Raw genomic sequence first — 19,895 nt, 5'->3', positions numbered from 1 at the left:
TCAACACCACATATGATTGTGGGCTCATTGCGAAAGTCATGATCAGCCAGACAAGGCAGTCCTGTAAACAGCTGATCTACAGACTGACCCAAACCACTCCTTAACCGGTGGGATATGTGATATGTCACACTCTTCTCCTAATCTTTTTTTTAATCGAGATTAATCAATGACACACTGGGGGAAAATGAATCCCTGCTCACCAGGTTATGGCTTTAGAGTTTATTGTTCCAATCTCCACCAAGGCATTCACAACTTGAATATCAGTAATTACCAGACCGCTGGAGAGCCCCACAGCACATTCAAATGGGGCATAATTGAATGTGAAGCAACACTTAGCTCAGACTCACATGTTAACAATCGCATGGTCGGTGATTGATTTCTTAAAACTATGAACATTTCAATAGAGATGTTCAAAAATAACAGTACTTGATGTTATGGCCTGGACTTTAACACATAAGGTGCAGATATTTGTAACAGTTTCATCTTGCACATTTGAACATCAGACATTTACTTCATACTTCTACAGTGAGTGAACTGTACTGTGTCATCTATAAAAACAACTACTACAAATACAGAGGACTATGTGTGAGGTATGTTTTTTTTCCCCAAAAATATTTAGACTATCTTTAAAAATGTAGTTAGCAACATTCACATTTTTGATGAGCACAAAATACACAGCCCACTATTTAAATAATTCATCACAATATTAAATATAAAAAAACACAGTTTTCTGTAAAACATGGTACAGAATAGCTTAGAAGACAAACAAAACAAAATACTTTAGATTTACAAATGCAGAATAGATTAGATTCTTTTCACTGATACCAAGTGCAAACATGAGTGTGAATCATCACAACTCTGAACAATATTATATTTGATTGTGCACTTCAAAGTGGTAAGGAAACATTGAAAGACACAGCATGCACTACAGCATCAGTGGCATGTGACCAAACCCATTCAAAAAATACATCTATCTAAACTATGCTATTCCCTTCACGTCTGTTGCTCTGAACCGTCTCCAATGTGTTGGCAGTGTAAAAAATTCTGGCATGTCTGGCCATTCTCCTGTTCTGCCCCTCAGCAGGTGTATCTGTCTGTGTGGACATGTCTAAACAGGACACAGATCCGTCAGTCTCTAGCTTCTCATCCCTCTTTCCCCGGGGTCTCCACAGTTTAGGGTGGAAGTAGCAGTAGTATAGAGCCTTCACCAGCAGCCCAAGCGTGTAGCAGAAGGGGATGACCAGGACCATGATGATGGCATAGGACTGGGTCAGTTCTGAGTCCCTGTAGTACCACCACGTGGCCAGCAGGACGGCGCCATCCGTTATCATAAAGGAGTGGTAGACGATGCTCCGGCCCCTGGTGCCCCCATCTGCCACGTTGAACCAGCTGAAATACCAGATGAGGCCTACGGTGGCCCGGTAGAGCCACTCTCCGGCCGGGCTGTCCATGAAGTCGGTCCCCTGGCGCCAGGCCCAGAGGACCAGAGCGGGCCAGACCAGCAGGAAGTGGAGGGCGATAAGGTGGGACAGGACGGAGGCAAAGAGGGCCACGCAGGCCACACGAGGGGCAATCAACAACAGATTCCACAGAAAGTAAACCACGGAGGACCCCCAGCCCTGTTTGGCCTTGTCGGGGAGGAAGGAACGCAGCGAGCGGTGGTAGTCCACCACCATCCAGGCAATAGATGTAGTAGAGGCAACCACACTCACACCTGTGGGACAAAAACATCAATTCAACCTTTACTATCAAGTAGGATCAACACTTGCAGAATCTGATTCTTCTCTAGATCGCCTACACAGTGTACTGCAGCATAGAAATGCTATCTAGCACACACTGTTTGGTTTACAGGTATACTCTATGCTCGCCTTCCCTTTTGCTTCCCGTTTGAGACAACAGGAAATAGCAGTTGACTCTGGTATACACCTGGCCGTAAGAGAAGGTCTTTGATACAGCCCGCTTTAACACTTCACATAGAAATGGCAAGCACACCAGAACATTTCACAAATACACTCAACTAAAGAGACTTTAGAGTGTCACACCCTTAAACTCATGAACTAGATGAGAGGCTCACTTACACTGGATGGTCCTGGCCTGGTTGGTGTAGAGAATAATATAGGTCATGAGGGTCAGCTGTGGAGCGCTCTCACAGAACGTCTCAATGAGCCGCAGCATGCTGAGGTCGTGGATCAAGTACACGGCATACTCAGACCCCTGCTGGCCTCTCCACCACACACGGAAGCCCTGCCAAATGGCTGTAAGGTGCCTATGAATAGATCGATGTCGACAGAAAAATTACCTGCGGGGGAATGTTTCACTTTAAGAGGGGATTATAATGCTCCGCCTATGTTATTATTACCTTACACTCGATAGTCAATGCCATATGTCACTATTAATTACCAGCAAATACAATTTCAAATGATCACAGACGGCAAAATGCAAATAATTACATTTTACACACACGATAATCAGTTGTGAAGTTTAAAGTATACTACCTAACAATACAGTAGGAGACACAACGTTGTGAAGAATACGCATAGCTACCTATCTAACGTTGCGCAGTACACAATGTGAGAATTTCTAAACAGTGTGACGTGTTCTCTTGACAAGGACACTACACAGCTCAAACCTAAAGTAAAGAACTTGAGCACACTGAGCTTGGGTGTGAGCTACCGCCAAACAGTGGTTTTCAGAACCCCCGCGCTGTGGCTTAACTTAGAGTGGGTCACTGGGTACTAACAGGAAAATCACAGAAAATAGTGCAACTCTAAAGACAAGTTCTATATTTAAAGAAAAGTTTACCTGAAGAAGAATCCAAGTTGCAAAACATGCAGGCAACACGAAACTTTTACACGCTTCTGGTCACAAAACAACATGTTCCCAGAAGCTGTTTTCGCATCGAAGTTTTCTAACTCTCTGTCGTATTCGAACCAAAACCAGCTGAACATCTGTATGACCACAGACGACAGAACCATGAGTCCAACTAAAACGCCAAACCAAAGGAAATCTCCGTGACAGTAAAACTCTTTGGCGACCCACATATCGGACCCCACGTCGAACACATAGGTGAAAACACCAATGACACTGAACAGAAAATCCAGCCATGAATATTTCGAGAAGGGTGAACAGTCCATGGTGGAATAACGGTTCCCTACTACGCAAAGTAATTCATCGCCTTGTCGCTGTGCTTTCCAGCTAGTTAGCTAGCTAACTACCCGTGCTTCGTTGGCTTTCGCAGGCATGAGTTGCATGTGTTCTCCCCAAACTTATCTCCGGTCGTCGTTTGCTCGCATACACTAATTGTGATGACGGTCGTTGAACGAGCAACTTCATATCTTATCCTATCAAACTTTTGTCATCGTAACCACAAAAAAGTCATTTTAGTTGGGATGTGGCACCCTCCCATTCACTTGCCTCGCCTCTCCACTGCTCAAACTTTTCAACTGGGTAAAAAACGGTTTTCGAAACAACTTTCCGCAGAGCGCATATAGCCACACCTAATATGCACGTGATTGGTTCAGTGCTTTCTGAACAGGCCCCCAGTGATGAACATGTATAATTTTTGTGGTTTTTGATTACTTGACTACACTTCCTTTAGATAAAAGGTGACTGAACTAAAGGGAATGTTCATACACTGAAAGAATACAATACCAGTTTTCGAGTATCTAAACAAGTAACAAAACCACTTGGTCCCATTAACAAATGCATCACTACCTGCAGATGCAATGATGAAAAGGGGATATGTGTGTGAGACTTTCTTAAATTTAAACTGGAGACTCGATCAACATAAACTGCATAAATGATTGGGCTAGTTGGATGGTTGTCTTTGATGGTTTGGAGAAAAGCCAACCTGTAGTGCAAGCAATGAAGACACGCCCATATGTAAGTGGTGCCGGGAGACCCAACTAGGTCAGGGTGTGTTTTGAACAAGCGTGAAACACTCAACGCACACAGAGCAGTGGAAATGTCTAGGATTTATATAGGCAGGCTGAGCTATCGCGCAAGAGAGAAAGACGTGGAGAAGTTTTTCAAAGGCTATGGGAAAATACTGGAAGTCGATTTGAAAAATGGGTAAGTTCATCGAAGGAAGAGGTGTTCTCTGAAAAATCGGTTACTTGTGCTACCAGCTAACGACAACTGTGCTAATGAGAGAGGCCCCAAAGCGCCTCGCTACTTGAGCTAAATGGCGAATGCTAATCTTTGGAATCATAAAATGTAATTTATTTACCGTTTTCAGACAACTCAATCAGCTACAAAATGGTTATTACCAAGACTCCAACACATTTTTGTAATTAATAATGAGCTAATTGAAGGAACTCTAACAAACCTAGGCCTTTGTCTTGGCCAATGGACATCGAATGTAGCTAGTAAGTAGAATCTAGCTAGCTAACGACTCACTCCTAGCTAGGTTAAGTTACCTGAGTAATCGATGTACGCAATTAAAACACCTTATTATGAATCTCCCCGTTCAATGTCGTCGGGTTAGATGCATTTATATGTACTTAATGATTTTTGTTTGGCCATTGTGTGAAATCCTGCTACCTACAGTATCAATGTGGCCTGTAGCGTTTGTCGATTTGCGTGATTCCCGCGTGCAGCTAGCATGCTAGTTGTCTAGCATGTAGCCAGCTGGCTAACTTGATAGTTATCTGGAATCGCCAGAAAGCGCCACTGATCACATACGTGTACGACGGCCATTGCACTGGCAAGACTGGTTATCTCTGCATGCGTCTTCTATGCTCACAGTGATTTACAGATATTGTTTCAACATTTTAAGGGAATAACTTGCAAACATAGTACATTCAATACATACATAAAACATATAATTTAAAGATTTCAACACCAATCATGCCAATATCGAGATTTAGATTTAGGCCTGCCTGGACTAGTTCACTAGTGCTTCACAAAGTTAAAAATACCTTTTAGGCTTCATATTTGAAGATAAATGATGATAAATGTAAATGTCTTCATATTTGAAGAAGAATGTTCCATGGGCTTCAATAATAACTGGAAAGGGAAATACTGAGTTATTACATTAGGCAAAGGTCGGCGATAATAATTCGGTTTTGTGATTATATTTGTGTTTTTATAATCCGTTACGTTTAATTTCACTGCTCCACCGAACACCTTGTGGTGTTGTTCGTTTCCCTGTATTGGTTGTTGCTTAACTATCATTCCTAATGAAGTTCTCTCCTGCATGAAGGTATGGTTTTGTTGAGTTTGATGACCCGCGAGATGCAGATGATGCTGTGTACGATTTGAACGGGAAAGACCTTTGTGGCGAGAGGGTCATCGTAGAGCACACCAAAGGACCTCGTCGTGATGGGAGTTACGGTTCTGGGAGAAGTAAGTGCCTCAGAAGTCCGACGTTAACGTTGGGATTAGGAATTGGGCTGTAATTTTCGGGTACCAGTATCCTCCATTAGGATTTGCATGTTCTCTCATTTGTCATTGGTGGCGACACGTGTCTTTACTTCCCACTTTAAGCATAAAAACAGGACTGCAACAGCCCTGTGTATGAGCAGAATATGCAATATATATTAGAACTGTTTAGGATTATTTAAAATGTATTACTTGACACAACAAATAGTATGCAGATAGATTATATCCAGCCCATAGCCTGTTTACTATACCTGTAACTGACTGCACTGTGCTGGACATGAAGGGATGGAGATGTATAAATAGAAGTGGAGAATGAGTAGTGGTTGGAATTCCAAGTGATTTGGCCCAACTTAATTGTTATTATATCCAAATAATTGAATTACTATTCTTTTCTCAATTCTGCTAGAGAGAGACGATGTCGGGGACCGTGAAGGTATGTTTTGTAATCTTTGAAGCCTGTCAATAGCTTCCAAAATCAAAAATATGGAATGTTTGAGAGAGATTCCTGACCTCTGTTACAATTATATATATGATACTTGGCCAAAATGTCACAAGATTCAACTTCTTGTTTTGCCCTTGATAATGGATGTGTGGTCACACAATCCTCAAGTAAGTCTCACTTTGGGCATTTTTTAGATTGAAGTTAATCAGACACAAACTGGCAGCCTGAGAGGGGAAACTGCACACTTGAGTCACCAATTACAAACCGAGAAGCCTCATTGTAAATTGAGGGTGGAGAAAAGCTTTTGCGAAGCTTGTAATAGTTCATGGGACAATGAGGAAAATGGAGATGATTAAAAAATAATAATAATAATAATACTTGAATGCAATTTAAACATTTATTGACCAAACGTGTTGCAGTAATTTCTGCCTATGTTATACATATATCAGCCTACATATGTCTTTGATCTAATCTTAATCTAACCATATTCAGGCATTCTTCTTTTTAATTTTTTCATTTCCTGTTTCTATCTATATCTTAATATATCTCTCTATATATATATATTTTTATATTTTTAAACTATGACTTGTGCAAATAAAGCTAGAAATTTAACAAAGAACCTCAATGTTTTAATTGAAAGAGTCTGACTGCAAGCCCCCCTATTGCTGGCCATGGTGTCCCCCCTTTCCAAGAGTGTGGCTCTTTGACCAAAGTGGGCCCCTGGGCAGTCCATATATGGGAGCCATTGTGAAGACTGCTTTGCCCCGTTAGGCCGGGTGGTGAGGATGCCATGGGTTTAGACAGATGTGGGTTGAGCTCTTTTAGGTGCCTGAAATATATATATTTATATATATTTGTTTATATTGTTTTGGATTTTTGTTTTTATTTCTGTTTTTTTTTTTCTTTTCTTTTCTTTGTAAAGTGAAATTTGTTATTAGATTTTGATGGTAGAGCACTGTAAGTACTAAAGTATGTGGCTTTACTTAAGTCAGCAGTTTGTGGCTTTAAGTAACTGCGTTTTAATTTTTCATATTTGAGTCAACATAGTACAATAGGCCATCTTTAGGATGGCTAATACAAAATAATATACCAGATAACTGTACAGTTGTCTTCTAAACCATAAATATGTGTTTTATTGTCAAACCTGCCTCCTTCCTAATTACTTCAAGGTTTGTTTTTATTTTGCCAATTTCTTTTTGAATGAAATCCTTCAAAAACCATTTTCGTTTGTTAATTTCTCAGTTTTCCTTTCAGATGTTTAAGGTCTGTGTAGTCTGGAGTTTAAGATGTGTGTGAGTGTTTTTTTTTTCTTTTCAAGTGACTCTTGATGTGGTCTGCTGGGCTCTAACCCTTGTACCTGTTGTCCTTGTCACCTTGAAGGCAACTATCAGGGCAGAGGCGGGAGGGACCGCTATGGACCTCCAGTCCGCACCGACTACCGGCTGATTGTAGAGAACCTCTCCAGTCGCTGCAGCTGGCAAGACCTTAAGGTACTGAGTGTGTGTGTGTGTGTGTGTGTGTGTGTGTGGTGGGGCATAGAGCTGGTAGGTGGTTGGAACAAGCTGCAACAGACAGACATTAAAATGAATTGACAACAGGTCCAATGTTTGAATTTACAACTCAACTATGTAGAGCTTAATGCCATCATAGTCACGGTGATAATCACCGGTCATAATCACCCTGTTCTGACATTTTGCTGAGCTGGTCAAACGCATTTTTAATTACAGCGGTTGGTTTTGCACATGTTTTTAGAGTTTGGGACAGTAGTCACTCTTGTCAAAGCCACCCATGCATAACCAACGACGCAACCGCTATACAGTATGGGAGTCTACCAGATGTTTCGTTTTTAGTGTTGCCATTTTAACACTTCCTGGTCGGCGGTCACCCCCACACTTTATTCCGATCTCTACATTACATACCACACAGTTCTGATTCATTTTGACAAACTGGTCATACTGCTTTGCTTTGCCAGGAGCTGGTATCACTCTTCTCTCAAACACACCCTTGTATAGCCAACTGCACAAAAACACAGTTCAAACCTCTCTACAGCGTTCTAAACCTCAAACCTCTCTACAGCATTCTAAGGCTGTTTCTGAGTTTTTGAGTGTAGCAGCCTTCCACTTGCCACTCCTGTGCATGACCGTGTTCAGGATTATACATCCACTGTACAAGAACTGTTCAAACGTGTGTTACCCACTGCAGCACTTCATGGCTTTAGATCTCTTGAGTTTCTGAGCGTAGTGTTGGTCCTCCTCCCCCACATCCTTCACTCACCCGTGTGTCGCCCCGTGCAGGATTACATGCGACAGGCAGGCGAGGTGACGTACGCCGACACCAACAGGGGCAGGCGGAACGAGGGCGTGATTGAGTTCCGCCTCTACGCTGACATGAAGCGGGCCCTGGAGAAGCTGGACGGCACCCTTGTGAACGGCCGCAAGATCCGGCTCATCGAGGACCGGCCTGGGGCCCGCAGGGGGCGCCGCTCCTACTCCCGCAGCCACAGCCGCTCCAGGTGAGCAGACAATGTTTTTTTTTTTCAAGTTATTCGTAAACCTTTGAACGGTGGTGTATGTATACACTATATATATATATATATATATATATATGACACACACACACACCTTCACATATGCTGTGTGTGTAACATTTTGCCATGGAGATGAGTGAAGACACTGCTGAAGTAGAACAGGATTGCAGAGTATGTGTGTCCCACAACAGGAGACACATTTCTTTACAGATAACGCCTGCCCTTTGCCCTTGCAACGGAAGTTATTACTTCCTCTTGTTAAAGTCACAGGCGGGCTTTATTTCCTTATCAACAGGGAAGTGTTGGTAAACAAAAGCGTTGAGGTGTAAGTAACAAAAAGTTACCTGCCATCTGTACGTTGATTAAAGGGAGGTTAAGCTATACTGCAGATATATAGTTGATCTTTGAACTCAACAGCCAGATAGAACATTCCTCACGTCAGTGCAGGAAACGATGTAGTACAAAACGTCCTCAAATGAATGACATGCAAGCACACAAACAGCATTCAACACAACGGAGTAAAAACTAGGGGAAGTTGGTTGCTTAGGTTGTTTTTACAAACCTACAGTGACAGACTGAAGAGAGTACCGTAGATTTGTATCAGCTAAGCTAACAAGGAAGGTAACGTTCCCCAGCATAGCATGTCGAATTATGCATCAGTCCAAGTAATCCCACTGCTAGTGAAAATGTGTTCTTAAGATCAGAATAAACCCTTTGCAAAAGTTGTGCGTACAAGTACCAGGATATAGCTCGAATAACGACACTACCAGTAATGTAACTAAAATAATTAAGGTGTGGGTTAGCAAACTGTTGCAGTAAACAAATGCAGAGGAGGAGACCGTTTCCCAGAGCCAGCACAGCCTTCGCCTGTTTATGTAACTTCATTTTCAAATTTGGCTCTTTAGACCTTCTCCTTGGCCTTTTCTCTGCCACCTCTCTCTTGACAATGTGAGGAGGCCAGCCCGTTAGCGTGTGCCAGATTCATCATCGCTCTCACTCCCACAAACGCCCCCTGTTGCTGATTGGCTGGAGTAGTGCTTTGCTGTGCTGTGTGCACCAGTTAGTTTCTTTCCCATTTACATAGCCAGGGCTGTGTAGTAACAAAGAGTATTTTTTTTCAGCCCAGGGACAGCCAGCAGACCATGACGAGATACTCGCTGAATTTGACAAAGTGTTTTCCATTAGGATGGGTTACTGCACCTTTAATGGAGCAAGACTTAACCCCTAACCTCTCTTGTCAGGTCCACAACTGCTGATTGTGTGTGCCTGATTAAACTCTGAACCTGTGGCACTCTGAAATTGACCCCTGTGTGTGTGTAGGTCTCGCTCCAGGAGCAGGAGGTCACGGAAGAGCCGCAGCCACAGTGAAAGTAGCAGCCGCAGTCGTTCACGCTCCCGGTAAGATATTTCCTGATCAATCAAGAGAGTCTGGTCTCCTGTTGATGTTTCTTTTGTTAGATATATTCATAAATACGATGGCATAATAATATAGCATATGATACATATTCTCTAGTTTTGGGGAGGATTAGATTTATTCTGGCAATGAATTATGGTCCAGATATTCTAATAGTTCAAATCAGATTTTGTCCTGTCTGTCTAAAATAGTATATAGGTTTGACAGTTGATGGTTCATATGTAGTAGTTTTGTGTTGTCAGTCAAAGCACATGATTATTTGCATTCCATACTTGAACCCTTTAATAATAATAAAAACATGCTAAATATATCGGGCGTTAATCTGTACATCGCTTCATAGCAGGGGCTGCAAATGCACTAGTTAGAATGAACAGTTACATTTATTTAGGCATCGAAAACAAAACCAAACTAAACTGCTAAAGCAGACCGGCTAAGAGGACGCCTGTCCCTCCAGACCAGAGCTGGGTCCTCATGCACGGCCACATGCAGCCCAAGCTGTCCTCATGATCAGCCTCTCCTGCAGCTTGTGTTCCAGTGTTCCTGCACAGCATGCCAATCACTCGCATCTGCAGACTACTCACACAGCATACTTAACAGGATGGCTGGAGCTCGCCCGTGCACAACACACAGAGAATTTGGTATAAACGGTGCAAACCGTCGTCTAAATAAACGATGATTTGGGGTGATGGTGGTTCAGGAGGTAGTCATCGTTCAGCAATCAGAAGGTTGCTGGTTTGATCCCGACTCACCAAGTTTCAAAGTGTCTGTCAAAGACAACCGCTCCCGATGTGCAGGTTGGCACCTTAGATTGAAGCTTCCGCCATCGGTGTGTGAATGGGTAGATGTCTGAGGCATTCATCTGTAAAGCACTTTGAGTGTGCTATGAGTAGAAAAGCTCTATGAATGCAGTCCATTAACCATTCAAATAGGACTGTCTGGTTTGCAACCGTATTCCTGGAGCACCCTGCCCTACAGCTCGTCTTTATTTCCACGTGTCACACCTGATTCAAGTTAATACAGTGATAACGCTCTTGATAAGGAAGTAATGTTCACATCCACAGCGTACTCCTACAGCATACTTAAATGGATGACTGATGCCCGCACCATGCAGTAGTAAATAGTATACTAAATGAGCCTGCTCCTGTAACCCCCCTGTGTAACACACCCTCTGTGTGTGTCCCTGCCTCAGAGTGGAAATCTGTGCATTGTAGTGATCTTGATTAGCAGAATCAAGTGTGTTTAGCTAGCCGTGAGTGCCACTTATCAGTTAATGCTGTAGTCACATACAATTAAAATTCTTATAAAAGCCTGTTTTTTTTATTTATTATTATTTTATATATATTTTTAAAAAACTGGTCAAGCGTGTGAAAGCTGTGGGAGGTACATGTGAACTGATCCCCAGCATGTGATTAGTGTCAACAGACAGTCAGTGCAAGTGGAGGTCCGGGCTTGTTTGTGTGTCTTGGCTGGACAGTAACACATTCTGAAAGTAGGACATTGTAACCATTACCATGGAAGGTTACCTTTTGCCAAATCTATTGAGTTTTTTTGTGGCTGCCCATCTTGTATTTCGTAATGCAAATTGTATTCTGTATTATAATGTGTTGAATTATGTGAAACGATGGACTCAGTTCACCCAGTTAATTGTTAAGGAAGGCTGTAATCTGGAAAGAGCATGTCTGATTTGCCAGGCTCTCTAAATCAGAGTTAAATCCTAGTCTTTGAGAACTGAGTGCAGTAGATTTAAAGGTACTCTTTCAGCTGAGCATTGGTGACAGGCCTGGTACTGTACTACCCTTAATGTTAAACAGGCTCCTTGTTTGTTGGAGGCACTTTGAATTACATTCAGTTATTTTATTTCACAAAAATAACATGCTTCTCAAACCCAAAGTCATACCCAGGCAGGTATACCAGTTATCAAAATAAAGATTTTCATTTCTGGTATACCTGCCTGGGTGTAAACAATATTGTCTGTGTTGAAGCTACACGATGACATGCATTTCATTACTTAACTGTGGTATGAACAGAGGACTGCTAGGAACCGTATAACAATGTGTGTCCTAACAAATTGTCTAGGCAATCAGTTTATTCATTTATTTAATTTGTTCTCTTCCAGACAAGCCTCTCGCTCTCGCAGTCGTTCTGTGAGTAAGAAGGCCAAGGCCAAGGGTCGCCACGAGGACGAGGAGCGCAGCAACGGGGCCCACAAGGGTCGCGCAGGCCGGGACGAGGCGCGCAGCCGCAGCAAGAGCCGCAGCCGCAGCAAGAGCAAGAGCAGGAGTCGCAGCCGAGGCAGCCGCAGCCCCAAGAGCAAGCACAGCAAGAAGGAGAGCAAGAAGAGCCGCAAGGACAAGTCCCGCTCGCGCTCCCGCTCCCGTTCACGCTCCGGCTCCAGGGCCCGCCAGCGCTCCGCCTCCCGCTCTCGATCCCGCTCGGCCGACAAGGAGCGCTCAAGAAAGTCCAGCTCCAAGAGCCGTGAGGCGCCTAAGAGCGACGGGGAGGCTGGGCCGGTGGCGGGGGTGAAGGCCTCTCGCTCAAGGTCACGTTCTCGCTCCCGTTCACACTCCAGGTCGCACTCGCGTTCACCCTCTGCTCCCAACGCACGGGCCAAGTCCAAATCCCCGTCTCCCTCCCCAGCGAAGGCCAGATCCCGCTCCCCCTCCGTCTCCCGCTCCAAGTCCCGCTCGAAATCCCACTCCCGCTCGAGGTCCCGGTCACGATCCCAGTCCTGAACCTGATCTCAACCCCTCTGTGACCCTTCACCCTTGACCCTGACCCCAGAGTCTTTTCCTTTCCTTTTCCTTTTTATTTTTATTTTTTGATAAATATTCGTAGGAAGTTGGCCTCTCCTGCTCAGCCCGTTTCTCTCTCACACACACACACACAAACACACACACACACACACACACACACACACAGTACGTTGCACCCCCATTTTATTTCTCCTTTTTGTATCATTAAAAAATGTCTTCTCCCCAGTAGTTATGTCTCTTAATCAAAGTGTTTGTAAAATATTAAGTCAATTTGGTAAGATATGGCAGGGATAATTTTTTTTTTTTAATAAGGTGACATGTCTGAAAAAGGTTGTGTCTTGGAGTCTTAATCTCTGTACTGCATATTTGAAGCATACAGTGTTTAGGATATGAATTGGGAGTGGTGATTGTCATTTTATTATGTTGCATTCCACCTTGGTGGAACAAAATATTTTACCAATTACTTTAAGACAATTATTAAAATTTGCCTGATCTGTTTGACGTAGTGTGTGTCTTTATTTTATATATTTTTTTTAGATTTATAAGATTTTAGAACTGAAAGTTAATCACACGCAATGAAGCACCTCGGCCACAAGGCGTCGCCAAATACAGACTAGACAGCCAGGCAATGCCATCAGGTAGTCGTGTGGTAATGTTAAGGCATGGTTTCGTATAAAGTTAGATTGGCACGGGTTTTTGGCAGACAGCAAGGTATTGATTATGTAACTGGGTTGGCCTACGGTGAGTTTTAAAGATTGCTGAATGAACCACTTGAAAGGCGTGCCAAAGTATGATTTTGGAATTTCACCTTCAAAGTGTCATTGAGGGTCTTCAAGTGCTTTCGATTGATATACGCTCTGTTTAATTCCGAAGTTTAAACTGTCAATCTTTCTCTCCTGATGAATTATTCAAATGTGTTTATTCCCTGCTTGACTTCGGCAATTAGCCTATGGGCTATATAGAAAAGATAAGTTGCATATAAGGGGACCTTTGCAAAATAAAAAATTCCATCGTTTGAGGAATTAATGGAAATGAATGTTGTCAAGAGGGAGGGAGGCGCTAGCACTCTTTCATTAGTTGGAAGGGAGAGGTGGTCCTAACTCGCTACATTATGCTGGGCGGGAGCAGATCTGTTGAAGTCCTGTGACTCCCTGACAATGCATCGAACTCAGTTTTTTTCAACTGCGAGGGGCATTGTCTTAAGCGCATTACTGACATTTAGTTAAAATCAAGGAGGGATTGCAGCATGCTAGAGGCTTTTTCCCGATCATGGTTCGAGCTCTGTTTTGGATATACTGCCAAACTAGAGGTCCAACTGCCCACAGCACCATAGAAGCGGATATCATGCGCGGTTTCATGAGAAGAGGGGTCCTCATAACCTGCGCGTCGACTCCGTCGAGACGATGAAGACCAGAGCAATACCTCGAACCATTACGAAGGCAAGTAACTTTCCAGACTAAATGAGTTATCATTTAATGTTTTGATGTAATTGAAGCCAGACTGTTGATGGTTGATGGTTACTACACAGTTGCCTTTGAAGGACTGGCTGAAAGGAAAAACTTGATCAAATGATTAACATCATTGACACTGACGAATGACCTGAGCTGGTGTGAAAGGTGATGACAAGGACGTTAATTGGATTCTAAATGTCCAAACTTAAAGTTTGTGGCTTAGTCTCATTATGTGCACAGACTGAGCCACACGGCAAACCAAAAGATAAGATATTGACTTTCACCGCCACAATGCTTACACGGTCTTTCAGAAATGCCCCAAGACAGTGATTCATCCATGGTCTTATGTGAGACTGATACAGGATATTAAATAATGCCAATTTTAGCTACACATAGGAAGCAACTGTGCGTAAGGAAATGTCACACGGTACACGATTGTGTTTAAAGAAATGTCTCGGTTATTTTTTTTAATTTATTTTTTAATAGCATCACTGTGTAGGCTATTGTAGTTATATATACTACGGCTTTTGCTCGAATATTTCGCTCCAGCTAATGTAAGCCTTAGATTCAACACATGTTAATAAACAGGTTAGGCTGTCGTTTTTGGAATATTTAGAAAGGACGCGTTATTTCCCATGCGTAACGTGGTCAATAGAAGAAACTGTGAATTTAACAGGCTGTTGTAGCCCACTGAACACAGACAAGTAAGACTATTAGTTATCTGGACCTATCGGTGATTATCAGCGATTCCATAACGGGTGAGACGTGGGAATGCGGTGGTTATCAGGCACTGAGCTGTCTGGCTTTGTTGTGCAAAGAGCTTGCCAGAAGTCGGACTGAATTTTCGCCATGCGACGCTAAGCTTATGCGGGGCCGCAACTGCAGAATATTGCCTGGAGTGTTTGCACGACTTCCCCCGAGAAACAACTTATAACGGTAAACAAAAAATCAAGTTAGTCACATGGGCAGAATGGAATGTATAGCAGTGCTTTACGTTAAAATGGGGATTAAGGCTGATCTAGCAAGGTTGCTAGCAGTTTAGAGATTGTTGCTGACATTTGAGGGGACGAGACCAAATAATTGTCATATGTTCTACAGAATTGTTTCTCCCGGGTCGATCCAGTTGTGTGAACTATAGCTAAATCTCGAGTGGCAGTGCAGATATAATGCGCCTGTTAAAATTTCCTTGGGAAAAAAAACTATTTCTGATTTTCAGAATAAGTGGCATCAACCCTAAGTGGATTTGAAAACTACGTTTTTTTTTGTCCACCACTGTTTTACATGTTCAAATTGAGTTCCTATACAGTGTACCAGTAGTTATTAGGACTAGGACTACTCACTAGTTTGTTTTTACTTCAGGCCTGTATTTACCAGCACGTTTTCACTGCCAGATGATTAAAATTTTAAAAGACAAACACTTGTGAGTTATAAAGGCATGTATCACAAGACAAATGTCTAGTGTGTGTGTTTGACTAAACTGTGATCATTTTCCCCCTTGAGTTAAAATAAAATCAAATAAGTCAGAGTTGTATTACATTTTGATTGTTGCTAAGAAACACATCTTAGTGTTAAGTTTGTAAGTCTGTGCCAAGCCAGCTGACAGTGAGATTTGTTGTCATCATGCTTGTTGTCTATTTACCCACACACTAAAATAACATGTCTTGTCTGAGTTTTATCCACAAGAAGAAGCCTGTGTCATTCTCTATGACATTTTGTAATGTACGTTATGCATGTGTATAATGAAGGCCTCATACGTTAGCTTGAGAAGATTTCTGAAGCTGCTGGACTGTTTATTTCAAAATTGCATTGAATTGTCAGTGTGGTCAGGCAATTACACATGAGATCTAGTTATTAAAAATTGCAGCTGGATTATTTGAGGTTCTGTGGAATGTTGACGGTTCTGTTGTGGCAAACCGACCAAGGGCATCTGACTCTGGATTAGACCATCAGAATCAGAATTGTTTAAATGAGCTCAAGCTGGCGGTCCTCCATATGTCTATGAGTATTTACCAAATTGTGAAAGAGATGGGGTTCTGTCTAGTGCCAATATCTCCTAAGTCCAAGCGGTGATGTTCGTCTAGCTGTTTGTCTCTTGGCCACAATCAAAGACCCGTGGTCTGAATCAGTGAGAGAACTGAGAACAGCTAATAGCTGGTGACGGAGCGTGAGGCGTGTGTGTGTGTGTGTGTGGGGGGGGGGGGGGTAGAGGTTGTTTTTGTTCTTTGATCTGTTCACACCCAAGGTGGGCTTGGTTTTTTTAAATGGTGTGTTTGCACAAATGTGCGCAGGACCTTAATTGGAGAGCTTGTAGCTGTTTTCCCCATGTCGACTTGACTCTGTTCACGGCCGTGCAGTTGCTCCGCAGGAGCTGCCTGTGCCGTGAGTAAGCGTGTCTTGGGATTCGTCTCGTCACCTCAAATGTCCGAGCCCACCGTTAACATGACGGCTATGAAAGGCAGAAATGGAGTCACAGGGGCTACTTTGTCAAATGATCTGTGTAGAGACTCATTTTATGAAGTATTAATAGAAGCTATTATGACAAGCAGTCTGAGAACGCTTTTGCCCGGTCCAAAAATAAGCTCCAGGGACCATTAGCATCTTTGCTTTCATAAAACAAACTCTCTCTGAAGGTATTTCTACAAAGACGAGGCTGGTTTGGATGCTGTTCATTTTCCAAACAAAGTTCTGGGATAACGGTTTTATTGCTCAGAGGTTCCGATTAAAGGGGCAGTCCTTCATTCTAATCCATTAGAGTTTTCATTGAATTCAGTGAAATTCTCCACACGTTCCTCTAGCTGTTCATCCAGTGTGTGCACTCAAACACGTCATTTGATTGGCTGTTGTGCTCAAACATCAATAACCTTTTACAAAAATCAAGGGCTGCACCGTTAAAGTAAAGAAGCGACCTTTGACCTGTCTCTTCATCTTCCTGCAGCATCCTGCTAGGGTCTGACTACACCCCCGTGCCATGAAGACCCAGACGACAAACCCCGAGGGCCGGACGCCCACCCGCCAGCGCCTGTCCCGGTTCCGCATCCGCTCGCGGAAGAAGAAGGAGGGGGTGATCCAGGGTAAGCTGCGCATCAAGTCCCTCCCGGGAGCCTTCCTGGTCCTGGGCGTGGTGGTGGTGGTGGTGGGCACGGCGCTGGCCGTGGCCGGGTACTGGCCCTACCGGAGCCAGCGCTCCAGCCTCCCGGGGCAAGGCGGCGTGGTCCTGACGGACTCCCAGGGGTCCGGGTGGGGGCTGTTGACGGCGGCGAGCCTCATCCACAGCGAGCGCATGAAGCTGCTGGGCCCGGTCATCATGGGCGTGGGTCTGTTCATCCTGATCTGCGCCAACACGGTCCTGTACGAGAACCGGGACCGCGAGACGCAGATGCTGCTGGCACAGATGCGCAACGTCATCTGCTCCGTGTCGGCCGTCGTGCCCTCGGCCGACCTCGCCGAGCTGGCCGTCAGCTCGCTGACCGCCCGGCACTACCAGTGGGTGAGCAGCCTGCCCGCCGCCCACCTCAACATCCTCTGTCTGCAGGACCTCACCAGCTCCGAGCCCCTGCTGCACGTCAAGAGCTCCATCATGGAGGACGACGGGGACCCCGCCAACGACGACGACCCCCACCTCCGGCGGCAGTCGGAGAGCACCCAGCGGCAGAGGTCCATGCTAAAGACAGAGGTGGTGCATCACCAGGAGTCTGCCTCCACCCCCTCCATCCCCACCCTGTCCTCCAACTCCGGCAACTCCAGCAAGGCGGACCTGAACGAGGGGGGGACCCAGGGCCGAGCCTCCCCGGGGGAACAGCGCCACCATGAGGCGCCTCACAAGCTCAGCAACTGCCTGACGGCCTCCTCCATGTCCACACTGGAGGGGGAGGACTGGGAGGTGGCGTCAGTGGTGGCCCCCCGGCGCTCACAGAGCCTCAGCTACAGGACTAATCCTCGCAGGGTGTCCCATGAGGTCACCTTGCGGATGGACGTCACGGCTGACGACGACTCGGCCGACGCACCTGGGCGCGTCCCGAGGGAGTGCGGCTCGGAGGTGTGTGTGAACATGGCGGCGGGCATGGCACCGGACGAGGCCTTCGAGCTCGCCTCGGTCGAGGAGCAGAGGCATCGCAGCTGGCCGCGCCTGGACCTGGGCTACGCCCGCCGCTACCTGAAGCTGGAGAACAAGGAGGACTCCGTGGACAAGCTGCTGGAGCAGCTGGAGCAACAGTGCTCGCCGTGGGACAAGAGCTTTGGCTCGGGGCCCTTCCAGTGAGGTCGCCACTCAGGAAGGACCTCTCCTGGGCCGCCATCTTGGATCTCCTTCTCCTGCAGCACGTAGGATACGTCTCCGTGGAAGCATCGGATATGGGAAGCAGCCTTGCAGCGGAGTTCTTTACACGTCCATTGTCGTAGTCTTCCTAAACAAGGAAAGGCTTCAAAAGGACTTGCTGTCTTCCCCTCAAACAAATCATGGTATCATTGTGGACCAAGTTATTATTATTGGGTGCGCAGTACCATGGAGAGACCATTCCAAAGGCTTAGAACATTTTCTAAAAGGCAGGGCTGCGATTTTCAGTGGCGCAGATATGTAAACAGGGAGTTGGGCTGGTGGCGATGCTGGAGTCATCTGAGAGAAGGCAGAGCCTGCGCTGTGGAAGATGAGAGGAGCGATTTGCCGTTTGTGTACAAGAGAGCTGACTCGGTTCACCCTGTGGAAGACGGCGCCACTCGTTGCCAAAGAGCCTCTGATTTTCCTGGACGCCATTTGCACACAACGTTACGGTACGGCACATGGCAAACGGATTACGATTGGACAACTTGTCACTGTGCGATCGACACAAACAATAAACCCAAGGAAGCCCAAAGGTGCTGATCCATATATTTTTTGTTTTTTTGATAACACAAAGTTCGTACGAGGAGAACTGTCTGGATAATTAAGGCAGCACACATCAGAAGATTATGCAGAGCGTGATATCAAACAAACCCCACGAAGCAGATTACTCTTCCCACTGTGTCTCCCCTACCAGCAGAATATGCGTCCCCGTCTTGGTCACAACAGGGTGGAGAGGCTCTTCCTTACACTCTCTCTGTCCCTGGTTGTCTCTGCTGTACAGAGAAAGTCCCCCGTCTGTGTGTGTCTGTGTGTGTGTGTGTGTGTCTGTGTGTGTGTTGATGGAGGAGGCTGCCTGGCTGCTCATGTTGGTTTTAAGATCTGCAGTCATCAGTGTTAATGCATGCGGTGAAGCAAGCACGTGAATATGACATTTCAAGGGCCGCACTGTCTGATGTGGGAAGATGGCTCCACAGTGTTTACAAAACTAGACCCCTCCATCCCCTTTCTCCCCCTCTCTCTTTCTCTTTCTCTCTCTCTCTCTCCTGGCCCTCTCTCTGTTTTTTATACTCTTTCCTTCTCCACCTTTTTTTCTCTTTCTCTCTCTCACGTTCTCTCTCCCCATCGCTCTCTCTCTCTCTCATCTCTCTTGTCTATCTTTATCTTCATCTCTCCTCTCCGTCTACCCCCCTCCCCCGCCTCCTTCTCTATTTGGTCTGTGATGCCTGTCCTGTATGCCATGTGACGATCTGTGTTTCTAAATGTATGCTAAGCAATATCTGCAGTCAGAAGAACAATCAATCAGTGACTTTACTCAAGCCCTTTACCTTCACAGAGTGCAATTTCCTCTCCATGCCTGTGTCACAAATAAAGAGGCAAAGCATAGAATACAAAACAGTGTACAAAACTCAATCCCCATGTGTGAAGCTTCTTTCTTCTTTCTTCTGTGAGGAACGCCATTTGTTTGTGTTCTCTGACGTGTGGTGTCAGCCCTCTGCTACTGTGAGTATCCGGAATATCAAAATTCCTTTTTCCTCATTGTCAGTTTGAAGAAAATGTTGCACTATCATCAATGCTGCATTCATGAGTGTACGTGAGTTAAAATGAATC

General features: G+C 44.8%; 3 protein-coding genes across 6 annotated transcripts; 2 read left to right on the top strand and 1 right to left on the bottom strand.

Annotated features, from left to right (window-relative positions):
• Window positions 1-189: 189 nt before the first annotated feature.
• Window positions 190-3,512, bottom strand: LOC105903609 (XK-related protein 8-like). Of its 2 annotated transcripts, none has more exons than XM_031585843.2 (3): window positions 2,803-3,512; window positions 2,079-2,266; window positions 190-1,714 (listed from the first exon to the last, which is right to left on the bottom strand). In XM_031585843.2, exons 1-3 carry the CDS (start codon window positions 3,132-3,134, stop codon window positions 975-977), a joined length of 1,260 nt encoding a protein of 419 aa, XP_031441703.1. In that variant the 5' UTR covers window positions 3,135-3,512; the 3' UTR covers window positions 190-974. The 2 variants fall into 2 exon arrangements, with proteins under 2 accessions (XP_031441703.1, XP_042566526.1); XM_042710592.1 differs by having other exon boundaries at window positions 2,079-2,299; window positions 2,803-2,926.
• A 360-nt stretch (window positions 3,513-3,872) lies between these two features.
• On the top strand, window positions 3,873-13,016 carry srsf4 (serine and arginine rich splicing factor 4). 2 transcript variants are annotated; one of them, XM_012831486.2, is made up of 7 exons: window positions 3,873-4,071; window positions 5,204-5,346; window positions 5,789-5,815; window positions 7,205-7,314; window positions 8,119-8,336; window positions 9,672-9,749; window positions 11,882-13,016. In XM_012831486.2, the coding sequence occupies exons 1-7, from the start codon at window positions 3,965-3,967 to the stop codon at window positions 12,495-12,497; spliced, it is 1,299 nt and encodes a 432-aa protein (XP_012686940.2). In that variant the 5' UTR covers window positions 3,873-3,964; the 3' UTR covers window positions 12,498-13,016. The 2 variants fall into 2 exon arrangements, with proteins under 2 accessions (XP_012686940.2, XP_012686941.2); XM_012831487.2 differs by lacking the exon at window positions 5,789-5,815.
• Window positions 13,017-13,605: 589 nt separating this feature from the next.
• tmem200b (transmembrane protein 200B) lies at window positions 13,606-19,680 on the top strand. Of its 2 annotated transcripts, none has more exons than XM_012831387.3 (2): window positions 13,606-13,957; window positions 16,905-19,680. In XM_012831387.3, exon 2 carries the CDS (start codon window positions 16,938-16,940, stop codon window positions 18,225-18,227), a length of 1,290 nt encoding a protein of 429 aa, XP_012686841.1. In that variant the 5' UTR covers window positions 13,606-13,957; window positions 16,905-16,937; the 3' UTR covers window positions 18,228-19,680. The 2 variants fall into 2 exon arrangements, with proteins under 2 accessions (XP_012686841.1, XP_031441701.1); XM_031585841.2 differs by lacking the exon at window positions 13,606-13,957 and adding an exon at window positions 14,432-14,905.
• The last annotated feature ends 215 nt before the right edge of the window (window positions 19,681-19,895 follow it).

Source organism: Clupea harengus, chromosome 19, assembly GCF_900700415.2.
Source record: "Clupea harengus chromosome 19, Ch_v2.0.2, whole genome shotgun sequence".
In the NCBI taxonomy this organism is placed as follows: domain Eukaryota; kingdom Metazoa; phylum Chordata; class Actinopteri; order Clupeiformes; family Clupeidae; genus Clupea; species Clupea harengus.
The sequence above is the reverse complement of the archived record's forward strand: the minus strand, read 5'-3'. Positions and strand labels throughout refer to the sequence as shown.

Bases quoted from the DNA above. Each gene is read 5' to 3' on its own strand.
- LOC105903609 (XM_031585843.2), bottom strand. From the start codon at position 3,134: ATGGACTGTTCACCCTTCTCGAAATATTCATGGCTGGATTTTCTGTTC. The intron at 2,267-2,802 runs GTAAACTTTTCT...ATCTATTCATAG, and splicing joins CAACTTGGATTCTTCTTCAG to GCACCTTACAGCCATTTGGC. The intron at 1,715-2,078 runs GTAAGTGAGCCT...TTTGTCCCACAG, and splicing joins CCAGGCCAGGACCATCCAGT to GTGTGAGTGTGGTTGCCTCT.
- srsf4 (XM_012831486.2), top strand. From the start codon at position 3,965: ATGTCTAGGATTTATATAGGCAGGCTGAGCTATCGCGCAAGAGAGAAA. The intron at 4,072-5,203 runs GTAAGTTCATCG...TCCTGCATGAAG, and splicing joins GAAGTCGATTTGAAAAATGG to GTATGGTTTTGTTGAGTTTG. The intron at 5,816-7,204 runs GTATGTTTTGTA...GTCACCTTGAAG, and splicing joins CGATGTCGGGGACCGTGAAG to GCAACTATCAGGGCAGAGGC.
- tmem200b (XM_012831387.3), top strand. From the start codon at position 16,938: ATGAAGACCCAGACGACAAACCCCGAGGGCCGGACGCCCACCCGCCAG.